The 16297-nt window shown below is 38.4% G+C and overlaps 2 protein-coding genes across 2 annotated transcripts; one reads left to right on the top strand and one right to left on the bottom strand.

The window, feature by feature from the left end:
• Positions 1–421: 421 nt before the first annotated feature.
• On the top strand, positions 422–5240 carry RB195_021458 (uncharacterized protein; the record flags this gene model as incomplete). The annotated part of the gene is made up of 5 exons (XM_013445994.2): positions 422–529; positions 615–779; positions 4227–4403; positions 4456–4533; positions 5187–5240. The coding sequence occupies 5 exons, from the start codon at positions 422–424 to the stop codon at positions 5238–5240; spliced, it is 582 nt and encodes a 193-aa protein (XP_013301448.1).
• Positions 5241–6624: 1384 nt separating this feature from the next.
• On the bottom strand, positions 6625–15569 carry RB195_021459 (uncharacterized protein; the record flags this gene model as incomplete). Its single annotated transcript, XM_013445995.2, has 11 exons — positions 6625–6738; positions 6797–6885; positions 6936–6989; positions 10665–10806; positions 11345–11428; positions 11745–11824; positions 13162–13296; positions 13358–13428; positions 14131–14235; positions 14745–14820; positions 15497–15569. The coding sequence occupies 11 exons, from the start codon at positions 15567–15569 to the stop codon at positions 6625–6627; spliced, it is 1023 nt and encodes a 340-aa protein (XP_013301449.2).
• Positions 15570–16297: the final 728 nt, after the last annotated feature.

Here is a 16297-nt window from a genome sequence, read left to right on the forward strand (position 1 = left end):
CTAATCTTTCCTAACGAGGTTTGAGAAGTAGTCCTTCAAGACTTAGAACCGTCTCCATTTCCTCATTACTGCTTAATAAGTAGTCTTTTGATGCGCGCTGCTAAGATTTTGTTTTTTTTTTTTTGTTGGGTTGAAAACCGAGGCAAACAACTACTTATCTAGCTGCTATGCATTTTTCCAATTCTTTAGCGTCTTTGTTTGTGAGTATCTTTCTCCGGTACTGTTTTGTTTACTTCACCTGTTGAATGCTTTGCTTACTGCCGTTTGACAGCAGAATACTATTCTGACTATCACTGCTGCTGTCAGACTCAAAGTGCTGTGATCCTACGTGGGATCCTTATTACTCGTATTCTGCCCTTCCATTGGTGAGCGAATCGCGTTGATAGGATCTCTTCAGCTTGAGCAATCCTCAGTTTTTAGGATGGGCAGCAGCTCATCAAGCCACCAGAATAATCAGGATTTGATGGACCATCATAATCAATATCCAGACATGAACATGATTTTCAAAGGAATACCTAAGATGATTCAGGTGCGAATTTTGCTGTATTTACGATCATTTGAATGTTATTTTTTCACACAGGCATCTCCAAGTGAGAGCAGTATTTTTTTTATAGGTGGCAGACGACATGCATCGAATGACAGATTACATTATGGATCTTCGAAACATGACTATTGGTCTTGTAATAATCTCTGTCATAGGAGTATGTGGATTTCTTCTACTTCGTTTAGTACAAGGAAGGAGTTCTCATCGACGACGGAAACGGTCCTTAATTCGACATGTAAGTGTTTGCAATATTTGAGCTGAATGTATCATTCTCTCAAATAGCGAACCATTTTCGAGGCTTCTAGAAGTAGGCTTTCGAACACAGTTACTGTACAAATTTTCTAACATTGATTTGGTCGTTTTTTGTTCGTGTAGATATTTTCGGTGTTATTCTCGTATTGCAAAATGAAATTGTTCTCCTGGAGAACTGAAAACGGTCTATGAGCGGACAGTTGTTTTACATCGTTTCGTCTAAACAGAAACTCAGCGGCGAATTCATCATTTGTCGGCAACCACCAATTGCTACAGCAATTTAACACAACGATCAGTTTCGTTCGTCAGCCTGGCCACAAGAGTTGTGGCCCAAAGGTCAAATGCAGCATACGAGAGCAGCCTAAGTGCAGAGGTGGAGGGTGGTCTTGAACACAACACAGAGAAAACAAGTAGCATAACACTAGTTGCACCGTATTCGAATGTAGGCTTTTTTTTTTTTTGAAAAGAGTAAGGAAAGAAAAAAGGAAGATGAAATTCTTTGAGTTTTATGAACACAACCTAATATATGGAAGTACACGAGGTTTTTGTTTAGTCTATAATTTTTTCGTGAACATATGTGCTTAGAGTAGTGAGCTTTATGAGACCATGTTGCAGAGGTTTAGCGGAAAAGCTTTGTGAAAGAAACTAAGTGGTTTCGTCTTTTATTTATTTGCTTGAGATGTAGCTAAGATTGATGTTGATCTCTCTCACTGCATTTAATTATTATCCTCAAAAACATCAACCACCTGCGCATCTAAGTCTTGTCATGATGCAGTCGTACTTATACAAGGGCAGGGCTGTTAATAGCAGTCGAGTCAGTCTTGGTTCTTTAGTACTTTTTGATAGAACAATTGCAAATTCTTTACGCGCATTAGCTCTACTCGGTAACTTATGTGATGCCCAAGGTTGGAGAGACCATTTCATGTCTAAACTCTTGTGGTTGTGGAAATCCAAGAAAACACCAGAAGAACCAATGCTAAGTATCAAATAATAGTATACTAGGATAGAAAAAAATCTGCTGTGATAATAGATTGCTGGCTTGTTCATAGTGTCCAGGAGGGAACTTATTGTGGTCGGAGATAGGTACGACTTCCTTCATTGGAAAGCACTTTTTCCATTATTTTTGCACATTCTTCTTTTAAAGATGTTTGTTTGCATAATCACAGTTTCCTGAGAGCTGCTGATCCCATTTTCTTCGTTTATTCGTTCTTGCTGTTTGTTAGCCTCGGTTACTCACGTCAGCAAGTTTTTCTACACGTGTCACCTCTGAGTGATTGAACAGAGAACACTTTCTGATATTCTTTTTTTTTGTCAAAGGCACCGAATCCTTTCCACTCGCTGCATATTTGCTCATCCGGCATAAGCAGCCTCTCCACACTGCCGTCCATCTCGATTTGTTGCGCTTCATGTGCTCGTTGGAAGCATAACAAAAGTGTAAAAGAAATTATGAGAACAGAGCTAGGACGTCTGATCGAGAACATCTTAACACTTCGAAATCAGAAAAGTGGAAAATTTGATGGAGCGCATGAATATTGTGATCTGTTCTAGTTTAGTAATACTGGAAAACAGCCATCGAATTGCTTTCGAGAAAGTATAGTGTGAAAATATCCAATTAATAGAAAAAGTTTGACAGTATGTTGACGACGTACCGGAAAACATGTTGGCCATACGATGTTTGGTGTTCATAAATCATAGCTTCAAGCACATACTCCTGAAATAAATCGAAAAAAAAAATGCGCGTCCATTTCAAATATCGAAACGTTACCTTTTGGTAGAGTTGCAGATATTTATTTCACATTACCTTAAGCAGAATTTCAAATACCACTAGTCTGTCAGAGCCGTCAATCATTGCTGCGTTAATTCCGCAACCGATGAAGAATGGTTGCCACATGGTTCATCAACTATATTGCCTTTACGATCTCATTGAATGTACAAAATATTCTCAAATTTATAGCACTTTCTGTTCTGAAGTTTCTTTTCTTGCCAAATTTAACATTTTCTTCTATGAGTTAGTTGAAAGGAAAACGGTAAGCAAACTGGTTTTCCACGTTCCACTCTTTTTCTTGAAAGTACAAAAGTTTAACCGTAAGAACAATGTCTTCGATTTAGTGTTTGGTTTTTGTTTTGTTTCCGAAAATGGATGTTATTTTCGATGCTATTTTATCAAAACAGAGCTACGGCATGAAAACTGAAATACCAAAGTATTACTCCAATTCAATGTAAGCTACTACCCAGGAGTATTCCAGGAAAATGACACAAACATAATACTTATTTTATGAGTGTGGGTAGAGAGTTGATTCCTTGAAGTGGTTTAACATGCCATTTATGGGACTGTGAATGCAACAATCCGTTTCAAAATGAAGATCACGCACCCACTCTTCCATCGGATTACACTTTAGTTGCTTTTTTTTCGATTACTGAGAAAATCATACCTCAGCACTATTCACTCTGATAAGAACGCAATTGGAAGTACGTATGATTTTTAGTGCGAGTTCCTAATAAACTTAATTTCCTTCGTTTTTTTTTTAATTTTCGAATCTGATTCAATAAGACTCACTCAAGCAGCACGCATATAAAAGCACCTTAATACGAAAAAAAAACACGTTCCCACCCGTTACTCTGTTTTTGGAAGCCACTTCTTTTAATTCTTATTTAAATTCGATGACTATTTTGTGAGATTGCACATTATAACATCAATTTTATTTTCCTCCTTGAAACTTTGGAACTAATACCATCTATCAAATTTTTGTTCAAATTAAAGTAAAAAGCCTTGTAATTTGAAATTTCTTTCCTCTCTGGCAAGGTTACTTGTGCACAGTAGTCAGACTACATAAGAACAAAGACTGATGTGCGCGAAAATCCTAAAACTTCTGCTATTATGTAATTCTAGGTTGTTTTCCGTTTTTCTGTTTCCTTATGGTTCTATCTTACGACCATACCAGTGAACACACTATGGAGCCAGCTTTCTTGTTAATTGCGTCTAGTTCTGTTTCACCGTTGCATTCACAACCGTTACAGTAGATTTTTTGAAAAGTGCAACTGGAATGCTTCCGGAAACGGTGTACTGGTGTTCGGTGGTTTCTTACTACCGAGCCTTTCTGTATTTTTTTGGTATTTATTCAAAAAATTAAAAAGCTCAGAAATGATTGTCGAATGCTGGCTGTAGATCATTTTTGTACTCTGGCCAGTCGCTCTTATCCTTGAATGATCTCATTAAGTGGCACAAAGCTGACTGAAGTCAACGACAAAAGGACTTTTTTTTTAAAGACAGTTTTCAAGGTGTAGAATAGTGAAAAGAGAAAAAGAAGAGGTAAAGTAGCAAGTAGAGATCCATGAATAGATTGTGGAGGCATTGTTATTATCAAAATTTAACCTTTTTTCCAATTGAAGGTAGTTATATCTTACTAGCTATCATCTATTCGATTTTCAGCCAGAAGAAGGTTTTCCACAAGTGAATCGATACTACTATCAATCTCAGTATGCTCCGGAGCCGTGGGAACGTCCAAAATCGACTTTTAGTCATCAAAGTCATATTGAAGAGAAGAAACCAGTAGAAAGCCGTAACAGTCCTTCAGAGATACGGCCGAACGGCAATCTTCCGTACAAGGTTGTTATTTAGAGATGAAATATTGTGCTTACGTGTAGTGCAACGCTTTCAGAGTTTCAATAATGATGCCCAAATATCGCCGGATGTAGAGAAAAGGCCGACTCCTCCAGTGGATGTGTCGCCGTACAAGGTGTCTACTGGCGCCTATAAACTTTGAGTTAAATTACGTCACATCTGATCTGTATATAGTGGAAATGTTATGCGAAACAAAGCCGCCTTTGAGATCATCTCTTTCATAGGCACCTATTTAGTACTATAGCACTCTTCAGCTTTTTTTTCACATCACACATCCAGTCCACTTCTAACAGTGTGCACTGCTTCGCACTGGTCACATTGCAAAGCTTTATCATATTCTTCCTAACCATATGCAAACATGCTTTTCTTCATTGCTAAGCACGAAACTGCACAGTAACTTTTATCAAAGATCAGTCTTCTGGATGATTCGGGATATACACTAAGGGGTATCGTAAAATTTGGAAATGTAAGGGAGATCGCTGTTCACTTTATTCCTCGTTTTGAGCATTTCATTAATGCGGACGGTTGCACACACTTTGAAACCGTATTTTGCATTCATGAGCGTTCTACTGTCCTGTAATTACATATGATCAGTGCGCCAAAAGCATCCTGTTTGAAATGGACCGCTATTGCACTATCAGGAATGAGCTTCCTGGTAACAATCCTGCATTCGATGCGGCGAACGAACTTCTCTGATTCATACCTTTTCACAAAGCTTATTAATCAACCGCTGTTATTAGACCTATCCGGCTAGTTTTATACTTTCAGCGAGCTGCCGATATTCAACTTTTGGTTGAGAATCTACCGTATGCCGATTCATGAGCATCGAATCACAATCACAATCACAATCACATGATATCTTTTGCTGTGCGCTTTTGTGTTCATGTGCGCTTACGTAACCATTCACTAGCAGTGTTGACTAACAAGCTTTGCGATACAGCTCGATTGGCAACCACTTCTATCGTCTTCCCAAGCTTCTCCCTTGCCTTCGCTTAATACCTGACCCAGGACATTGCTCAGCAGTTGATGTTCGCTTCGCAGGCTTCTCTATTCGTGAAATGCCCGTGTAACGTCAACACACGTCTCCTCGTGCTAAGTTGCTCAACGAACGCTTGCTGTGGTGTCTGTCTGCATTTCTCTAATGTGGTACTACAATAATAAGAGAGAGATATGTCTCTCCAAATTCGCGAGCGAACTTTTCGGTTCTTTTCTCTGTACTATTGTGTTCTTCCTAATTTGTTACCTAAAAAGGAGCTCGTGGACTAGTGGTGTAAAGTAACAAATTGTTAATTGTTTAATGCCCCATTCCACTCGTTTTCAAAACATGAATAAATATTTTTATTCTTCGGAACAACGGTACACGAATTTTGTATGTATTCAACTCGAATGGAATCGTTTAGTCGCTGTCGAATGTATTGTAAATGATATGAGCGAAGGTTACGTTATTGAACATATGCATCAAAAGAAAAGAGTGGCTCATTGAAACTCGAACACACACACAAGCTGTTCAACAATTTGAAAAAGTGAAACAATTACTTTTGGCGAGGGGATAACTCGGGTTATGACTGAAGCTGACTAGTATCAACAAACACCTACTAAACTATGTTTGAAGACAATTTTAATGACACAATAGATCGATTCGATAGCTGCTGACTCGAGCTTAAAATAGTATATCACTTTTCTTCGAATTCCAAAAAAGATATGAGAAGCATCGCGTTATCGGAGACTTGAGGTTCCTTTGCGAACATTTCCACGCAAGTGATAGAAAAAAAAAAACAAGAGTTGTAGTTCTAGAGCTGAGCTCTATGTAGATCTCTAAGCGTTTCAGACTAATCATATGCTTCGCATGCAACCCTAGTAGCATTGAACTGCAAGCAATCTTGTATTTGGAGCGGAAAAACGATACGAGGTGTTATATTATGGAAAAGTTCAAGAAAAAACGATGTTATCCTATAATGATTCTCCTAGAAATTAGGAAATCAGTGTAAACCTGAGATTTAGATTGCAAAACTTCGTAGATTATGGCGGTAAAAAAGCTGTCCATAGCTAGCCGTCATTAATACTACAAACAATAATTCACTCGTCTTATGGTACGTACGCAAAGAAGCCGTAGTCCACAATATTTAGCACAAAAAAAAGAAAGATGCCGCGAAGCTAGTAACATTTAGCGAAGAAGATAAAGGGAGAAATTAGAGAACGCGCTGATTTAGATGAGATAGTTATGCATAAGCCCGGTGAGAGCGACATTATTGAGGTGTGCCTGAACAGGTTGTGGAGCTGGCATGTAGAATTGGTGTTCTTGTGGTACAGGTGGAATCATCTGTAAAGAAACGTTAACTTCTACAAATAATATATAATAGCATTAACTTAAATCTTACTGGGATTGTTTCCATGCCAAGTAGAGCACCAGCCGGGGCTAAACCAAGCTCGGGACGAGGAATTCCAGCATAGTTTTCCATGTCAGACACTAGAAAAAGAGTTCTTTTGATTTTCGAAATATAAATTGAATTGATATACCTGGATAAGTAACTTCGGATGAATGATGGTCAGGGTCGGTCTGGTCCATATAACCTAGAACATGGCTTTAATATTGTGAAATTTTTCCAAAAAAATGTTCTACAATGTTAAATTATCTTCATATTTTAGCCATATTTAATGAAATTAAAGTAATTAAAGGGCGCCGTACAACAAACTAAGCGCTCCTATTTGATATAAGCACTGAAAATTTGTCTTACATTTCGAAAAATCTGCCCAAAGCAAGGAACAAGAGGAATCAAGTGAACACACGCTTATTCCGGTACTCTCTCCGGAGTACATGTACCAAACTATTGGAAACCAACCATGTTTAGATAACTGAAAAAGGTTGATGAACTATGAAGAATGAGTTCCATGAGTTCTATTTTTATTTAAAGATCAAGGAATAAGCCCGACCAATGTTTCGAAAATTTCTCATTGTTTTAATAATTTTTTAATGCTCCTGCGACCTTACCTTTTAGGAATTAAAAATATTGTATTTATTGTAAGAAAAGTGTAAAGGTTACCGCTTTAGAAGCATGCACGTGGTTTCTAGGGAAACTAGTGTTCTTTGTATTTGAAACTTCAGCAGATGACTTTTTCTTTATTCTATTTTTCACTGCGATCACGAGCTCCAACTACGTTCTTAGAGCATCTATTTCAGAAAAAAAAAATCCACGGATGGAACGTCGTTGTACCACACAAAGATGCTATCTGTTGAATATAGTTGTGAATTTTGGCATAATAGTGGCAAGTTAATCATAATCTTTTAAGAAGGATCCTTTATAGTTCAAGTTTTTTTATTACGGAAAAATTGTGCACAGGATACAACGTATTTGACTGTTGAACATGTTAACTGTGCTTGAACTGTACTACAAACAAACTAATGTCATGAGTTCAGATCTTCGTATTAGCGTTGAAGGTGCAAATGTTATTCGTAGGTGGAATTAACATTCGGTCAACAAAGCTGGATCGATAATGCGTTTCTGCGTCATCGTTACTCTCACATAGTTGGATTTGCATTGAATCTAATGATTTACCTGATCTGATAAGCGAAAAGAAGAAATTTTCCAATAAACTCTTCAAGTTCTTCACAAGTAGGAAGCGTTTACAAGAGAAGATGATGGAAATTGCGGTAAGAATCATTTCACGACATTCGCGTCAAGAAAACAAATTCGCCGATGAAGAGTTGACATAATTTCCGAATCCATGAGCTTTCCAGAAAATTAAATTTTTTTCTGGATTCCGTTTTAATGGGGCGGGTGTGGCGCAGTCGGTTAGAGGTCCCCTGTAGCTATACGGCCAATGGTTGGAAACCACTCTAGTGCTGACCAAGACTTTCATCTCCTCGGGGTCCATATATTGATACCAGACTTGTGTGAGAGGATAAAAACACTGACTTGACCATAAGCTGGCCCCCACAAGTCATTGTATAGGCCAATACGCCTTCCCAAACCTCAACGATTACGAATTCCAGTAAAACGCGTTGGCACATCCCAAGTGGATTGATGCGCCAGTGATCTTATCCTTCATCCTTTACTTTACCGTTCTAATGACTGCGTAACTAAAGACGGTACGGGTGACAAAATTGGGTGCATTGGGAGAAATAAGAGGAAATATATTAGTAACTCCATCATTTTATGGAAAATCAATCGAGCCGACAAAACCAGAGCAATTCAATTGCTATCCGATATCGAAATATTCGAATGATAGCTTTGTTTGTGTCGCCGAATGTTTTTCCCGTTCAGATTGTCAGATGGCATTGTAGACGTGGACAGATATGTCGATAATATACTATTGCAGTCGTTGAGTATAGTTTTCATAAATATCTCCTGTCAACCAGCGTGTTCATTTACGGTTAGGTGAAATGAAACCAAAAGAAAAACCACGATTTTCTTGATTCCACCTTACCGTAAATTAGCACGCTGGCCTTTCAAAGGCAGCATACCACGAATCTGAGGTGGTGCGGATTTTAGGTGGAGTATTTGTACACAAGATAGTGGATTATGGAGAGGGGTGTGATTCCGTCCATTTGTTCCTATTTGCCGTAAAAAACGGCCTGGAAGGTGCGAAGCGTGCGCAGGGCTGGCGCGCTCCATTCGAACTCCTTGTGGAAAGTAGTGCGCCGTAACGCTCGAAGCCGTATCTTCAGGGCCGTTTTCTACGGCAATTAGGAAGAAATGGACGGAATCACCCTTCCCTCAATAATCTACGATCCTGTATACGAATACTCCACCGGAAATCCGTACCACTCCAGATTCGTGGGGTGATGCCTTTAACACTATCATCAGCGATTATTCACAAACTTTCTGTGACAGTTTATGAAGAATTGGCGAATCACACCCATAAAATTTTCATAGAAGGTTTTATAGGTGTGATTGCACCAAAAGTGTGGTGAATAACTAAGAACGCAATTTTCCAAGAGTAGGGTGCGTTATGGTTCTCATCATCTGTTAACTGCAAAATATCTATAGTCGGGTAAAAATCCATTGATTGATTGATTGACTTGATCAAATGATAAATAGGCATCGAAGACGCAGATGCTCGACGACAGAATGCAGTCGAGAACGAGAACGGGGTGATTTTTTACACGACTGTACTAGTTATCGGGTTGATGTTATTCCTGCGTTTTCGGCTACAAATGCTCACTTAGGGATGGAGTTAGTATCAGTCCAAGGGCAACAACTCGGTTTTTGACATCAATATGAAGTACTGTCGTTTTCTTTAAAACTATATGCACCTCCATGGGTCTACGCTTTGAAAGATGGGGAGGACCAGATTCCATCAACAAAACGCTGCAGCGCAGCTGGAAATCTTAGGTTTCCAACAGTTTCACAACTGTGGATGTCACGGAATTGATTCATTCCGACTTTATTTGGAAATGCTGACTACTGTATTTGCGCATACGACTGAACAGGATGATTTGAAAGAAGAAATTGCACAGATTTGAATTCCGTTGACGCACGTTGAGGCAAAAAGAAGAATTAAAACAATAACATATTTTTATTACTTACATACTTATTTTTTTATTACTTACATACTTATTTTTCCGTTTCAAGATCGCTTTCTGTGACTACAGTTCCCGAGAAATCAAGAGTTTGTTAAATAAATCAATGTATGTTGAATTTTCAGATGTTCTGTCACCCATTGATTATTGTAGTGGTTATGCAAAGAATAGATCGTAAACAGATCGCTTTTTCGGGATTACGCTGAAAAATGTTCAGTCAGAATACTTTTGTGGAACGCTGAACACGTCGTTTGTGTCTTGTTCTTTATTCTACAGAAACTTGCGCGATGATCATGAAATTAAGGGCAGCATACCATGAATCTGAGGTGGTGCGGATTTCAGGTGGAGTATTCGTATACGGGATAGTAGATTATGGAGAGGGGTGTGGTTCTGTCCATTTCTTCCTAATTCTCGTAAAAGACGGCAAGACTGGCGCGCTCCAATCGAACTCCTTGTGGAAATAGTGCGCCGAAACGCTCGAAGCCGTATCTCCCGGGCCGTTTTCTACGGCAACTAGGAAGAAATGGACGGAATCACTCTTCTCTCAGTAATCTAGTCCATCATATGTAGCTTCTCAAGGTACATGGTTTCTCGAACCTTTTTAGTAGTAATAGGATGTATTTGGTAGAATCTCTCCTATTCCTGACTAATGTTTCATGGATTGATCATTATCAAGCTCTATTGCTTGTTTGCTTCTTCAGAACTTTCATTAAAATATAACAAACCATAGACAGGACTTTGGCCAGTCACACTTCCTGAAGGGGAGTTGCTGTCGCTGTCCGTCTTAATGTTTCCGTTTTGACCCCATCGTCGACCAGCATCCTTCTTTAGTCGCTTCTCTTTTGCACGTCTGTTTTGGAACCATACCTAAGGAATGAGTTCATTTATTTTTATCATTATAATTTGATTCGATCGAGTCGATTTTGACATTGATATTGGCTGGAAGTTCTGAAAAGCTTCTAGCGGTTGGCTTGTACCTAACCAGCAGAATTAATATCTAATTGAACCTCTTAGCAGCATATTTCCGTAATAATTAGTAGAGCACAAAAAGTGACCAAGAGAAGTTTGATCATCAGTACTTTTGCAGCAATTATCAAAGATCTCTTTCGAGTTCTCTGTTGTCGTTGTATCAACGTGCAAAAATGCTGCGTCGCATGAAATTTGCTTCAATTCTATGTCACTAGCCTATAATGTGGGGTTCCCGCAGCTACACGAGATTATCAGGCTACGTTACCATAGTGAACAAGCAAAAAGTCGGTAATCAACTCCGCCTATACGTGCTTATCAGGGCCACAGACTAGAAGAGAATTCATGCGGTCAAAGAAATGCGAACTATGATCTTAGGGAAATGAATGTTTTAGATGGACATTTGGATAGACTTGAGTTAGATTTCATAGTATTTTACCTGGACAACCCTCATATCCAAGCCGGTTTCTGCTGCCAGTTGCTCTCTCACGTGACGAGCTGGTTTGCTGCTCGCAGTGTATGCCTTTAAATAAATAGATGAATAATATATTCTAACATATTTGATTAGGAATTTGATTTAAATGGTCTTTAGATCAGTTTGAAGGGAATTGTAGGGTCGTCAGAGATGGATAATTTCATTAGCGTAAGCCTAAAAATGAGGATGTCTCTTGGAATTCAAATTGCGTAGGCGTCTCGCTAAAATTATGATAATCCTGTTAGTGGGTGAGGGATATCTAACAATGGTGGCCATATAATGTTCTCGTGTACATGAAACCATGAAAAACGTGATGGTTTGCTTGCATTTATTATGCGTAATTTTACAATTACAACAAACCAACTTGTTTCAGGGTGTCGAGACTCTTGGCAGAGATCGTTGTTCTCGGTCGTTTATTGCTGACATCCATTTCTGAGTCGATAGCTAAAGTAAGAACTCTATTAATGTTAAAATAATTCCTGCATGATTGAAGTACTATTAAAGTGAGCTCAATTACGTCGCAAAAGATTTCTCTAATACATAGTGAAATAAATCAAATTTTTGGCGAATATGAATGAAAATAATTCAACTACTCTGACAATGTGAACGTTGTTACCACGAATACGAATTACGGAACAAACCGATAAAGGGAGAATGAGGCTTAGTGTGAGGATAATGTCGAAGAGGATAATGTCGAATGAACAAGACCACCGTGACGAGGGAGGGGTGAGATACGAGAACGCTGGCGACTGAGGGGCGGGCTATTCGTTGCCAATAGCATACATCTACTCTCACGCCAACCTTTCAATCAGACATTTTTAAATGTATCCGACTTTGTATGAACTAAGTAAATATAGATTTAAGAGGTTTCCCTACAATATAAATTAGTCTGTAGCGAAATTAAAACGTACACAAATAAATAAGTAATGGAAACACCAATAATTTCATGGATCCTAACAAGAACGAAAGAAAACCGAGAATTTCTATTACAATTCATATCCAACACAGCTTATCAATGAAGTAATAGCTCGAGAAGAGAAAGTGCTAGCACGTGCTGGCAATGGCACTAGGAGCAGGTGCAAATGGCAATTGCATGGCAAACACTCGACAATCATACCCTAGCTGGATAGCTCTTAGATTCAGGTCGTATCGTGTGGGAATAAGTTTGAACTGATGAAAATTATCGAAATTAATACAAGAATTTCTATGTGTTTAAAATAATTCTCTGTTATTTTTTTTATGTGTTTTTTGGAAATCTTCAAGCCATATTCGAATCACTCCAGCAATTTTAAGCATAGAGTAGAATGTAGTAGAAAGAAGATTTAAGTGTCTAACGGAATGCTGGGAGAAAAATGACAACAAAAAAAACATCTCCTGGAAGAATTCCATAGGATCAGAATGGAAATTAGTTAAATACAACTGCAACATATGATGTAGTAAGTAGAATAGTTAAGCAGTAAATTAGAGTGAAAACTAATTGAGTGGAAAGTAACTCAAATGGATAATGTAAAAACATGAAAGGATCTTTACAAAACAGCTTTGTTAAGTAAGCCAACGAACGATTGAAGTGTTGTACAATTTTTGTAGCGTCATTTCTTTTTACTTTTTTTTTTAAATATGTGTTTTGATTTTTGCACTAAGGTTTGCAACTCGAACTTGTTCTCCAAGAGTTCTTTTCTGGGTGTTCTTCTTCGACTTAGATATATCGACCTGATCATTTCGTTATTCACTTTTGATTTTTTTTTCCAGAGCGTCATTTGAAGATGGGAGAAAAAGCTCACGTTTATCTCTAGCCAACTCGTAATCACTTTTGCATACCAGACGACCGTCTTCAGGGATCAGATAAAATTCTTCGCCAGTTTTCATTTCTCGCTTACAAACGACACATTGAAAGCAGCTAACGTGATAGACGTGACCTATAACAAATCGATGCACTAATACTATTCTAATATTCGCCTACGATAATTATGTATAAACCTGATGCTTTCCGTACTGCTGAATCCGGAATGATGCCATCACCACATCGTGTGCACTTCGTCCCAAAACGTCTGCAACAAGTCGCTCATCGATTCGGCAGGCAAAATAAGGGCTCGAAGTGCGGACAGGGAGGAGCTTCTAACAAAATCAAATAACCAAAAATATGGTAGAAAGGGGAATTTAGAGATCTCTAACATGTGTACAGTTAGGAGAGATAAAGAACTGATAACAGAGGGCCATGCGCACTTTCTGGGACAACATTTTAACAATATCGAATTAAACTATTGCTTTTTTGCCCGCATTTATCAAAAAAAAAAAATCAGATGAGATAAGATCACAGACGCTTACCGGAACACTTTAGAACTGTGGAACATTGTTTACTTACGTTACGAGCACTGCACAGTACTATTTTTTTCCATTTACGAACGATACGAATTTTCACAAGCAGAACATTAATGTGGTGATTTAAAATCAAGTTGTTTACTTCAGAACCTAGCATTAGACACATATTTCTGAGGCTCTAATCAAATTTTAAGCAAGTTCTTGGTAAGAATGCCGTAGGGTAGCATAAAATTGAGGATATGTTAGTGCAAGGGGCAGTTCAACGGTTATTCAGCATGAATTATCAATCCAAGTATGAGGTAAAATGGAAGGATAAATGAAAGAAAGCAATGAGAACTAAAAACTACTAAAAAATCTACTTCCTCGTATTTAGTAACAGTTTAGTAATCACAATGACCTTCATATATACAAGAAATAATTGATTATCTTACTTGTAAAAATGATCCTTGCAGAAAAGCGAATCCTCTTTCATGAAACACGTTGAGGTCAGGGCTTCGTTGCATACATAACATCTCAAACAGTCCGTATGATACGAACTGAAAATATCGATTATCAAACCGGTTAAAGAAGAGTCATAAAGTAAACATTGACTGTAGATCAAAAGAGGATTCATTCAAAGTGCTGATATCTGAGACCTGATTGAGAATTAAATTATTATTCATTAGATTAGATATTGATTGAGATTTACAAGAAATGTAAAAAAAAAGATCTTAAAATCAGCTAAACATACATTTACAAACAAAATAAAGGGCTCTCCACTTCTATCCAAAAAGAATTCGTAGCGGCAGAAAAAACCCTGAGATCAAAAGTGAGAATCAATTCGATCCGATAGATTTTCGATCTCATGACAGTGTAATAAACTAACATTTCGAACAATAGACAATGGAAAAGTTAAAAAGTGGAAAGATTGACATGTAGATCAATATTTTCTGGGAATGCACAGCTTAGTAGCGTTAAGTTTGTTTTGTTTAGAAGTTTTGATACGATTTGACGAGATTTTTATGAGTGATCTACATAATGAGTGACAAGAAATTGATTTATTCACCGCTCAAGAACCCGATTGACGAATCTTTCTCGAATCGGCATGTCACATCGTGAGCATACACACAGCACGCAACTCTCTGAAATGATGGATGGTTTGTTAGAATTATTTAGGAGAAGCGCAAAGCTACTATTGAACAAGGCCGTGGACCAACGATGAGGTAGGTTGACAACAAAATCCACTAACCCTAGTTCTAGTCACACTTTACATTATTATCATGTAATAAATACTTCAACATATACTGCATATGTTTATACGACTTTTAGAGAAAATTGTAGGTAAACAAAGCGTTGTTCACACCTTTAGCGGTACTGACAAAGCTTTGCTAATGGCTGTCATTCTAGTGGAGCGCAAATATGGCAGATGCGTTGAGGTTAACAGGTAGAGCTGGAAGGATAAGCGTACAACTACCAACCACCTGGATGTGTGAGATAAAGACCCTTGGTGTAGATTTACCTCACGGATTTCTTAGCAAGGATCGGTAACAATACTCTTACTGTCTGTTCACGTCTCATATATCCCATTTAGGAATGAGGACATCCTTAACAAATTGGTTGTATAACAAATTTCAGTGCTGTTAATATGTGCTGGATTTTCACTTCAGTAGCTGCCAATACATATCGCTTCATGCACCATTAACTGCTCCTGAATTTTTGAGCACAAAAAGGACGATGGAAGTGGCGAAAGTTTTAATAGCGTATAAACAATAATACGAACATATCCAGACTTATGAATAGTAAGAAAAAACAACCTACCACTCGCATTTGATGCGAGATCCTGTTGTGTAACTGCAGCTTCATTCGAACCGCCTTCTCCCAATGCATGCATTTTCTGAATGGATTCAAAAGTGAGCGATTAACAAGATAAATACAGATAAGATTCGAAAGTGAACAAGGATCATTTCAATAATAGGTCGATAATGAGGGGAAGAGGTCGAAAGGCCGCTGTTTCGAGAAGCCCTTCCCATGGACGGTTTAACGGGGAAACCTTAAACGACCTGCCAGCAAAGGCTTCTGCCTCTCGAGAGCAACCAGGTGCTCGAAATATATAAACTTGTGCGCAAGAAGGTTCCAAGTTTAGGATGATGCGCGTATACCATTCAGGAGATGAATTCGCCTTGCATCAGTTGCCCTGCGACAACTAACCTCATCAAACATAAAACAAGAATACTTCTATGGAGTAGGAAGAATTGTGAAGACTAAGTCGAACAGAATGAAGCAGAAGGTGTCAACTCCTGTTGTTCGCCTGCGGGCGAGGATCCGAGATGTTTCCGGTCGTAGTCACGAAGCACCGCCTCCCAACCAATCACAGGCTAGTGAAAGGGAGTCGTCGGCAACTGCTTAAGATACCGTATGAAGGAGATGGAGACATCATGGTAATTTTGCATACTACGAGATACTTAGATTCCCGGATTTCAGACAGAATCGAATCTTCTTCCCACCTCATGGCTTGTGCACACTCTTCCTTCCCATTTTATAGCTTTTAGATTTTGAACAGCAGTATAGAAGCCAATTCTTGCTCCGGTCCTTTCTCTTGTAGCAGGTGAGAGATGCAGC

This window comes from Necator americanus, chromosome X (assembly GCF_031761385.1).
Source record: "Necator americanus strain Aroian chromosome X, whole genome shotgun sequence".
Classification (NCBI taxonomy): domain Eukaryota; kingdom Metazoa; phylum Nematoda; class Chromadorea; order Rhabditida; family Ancylostomatidae; genus Necator; species Necator americanus.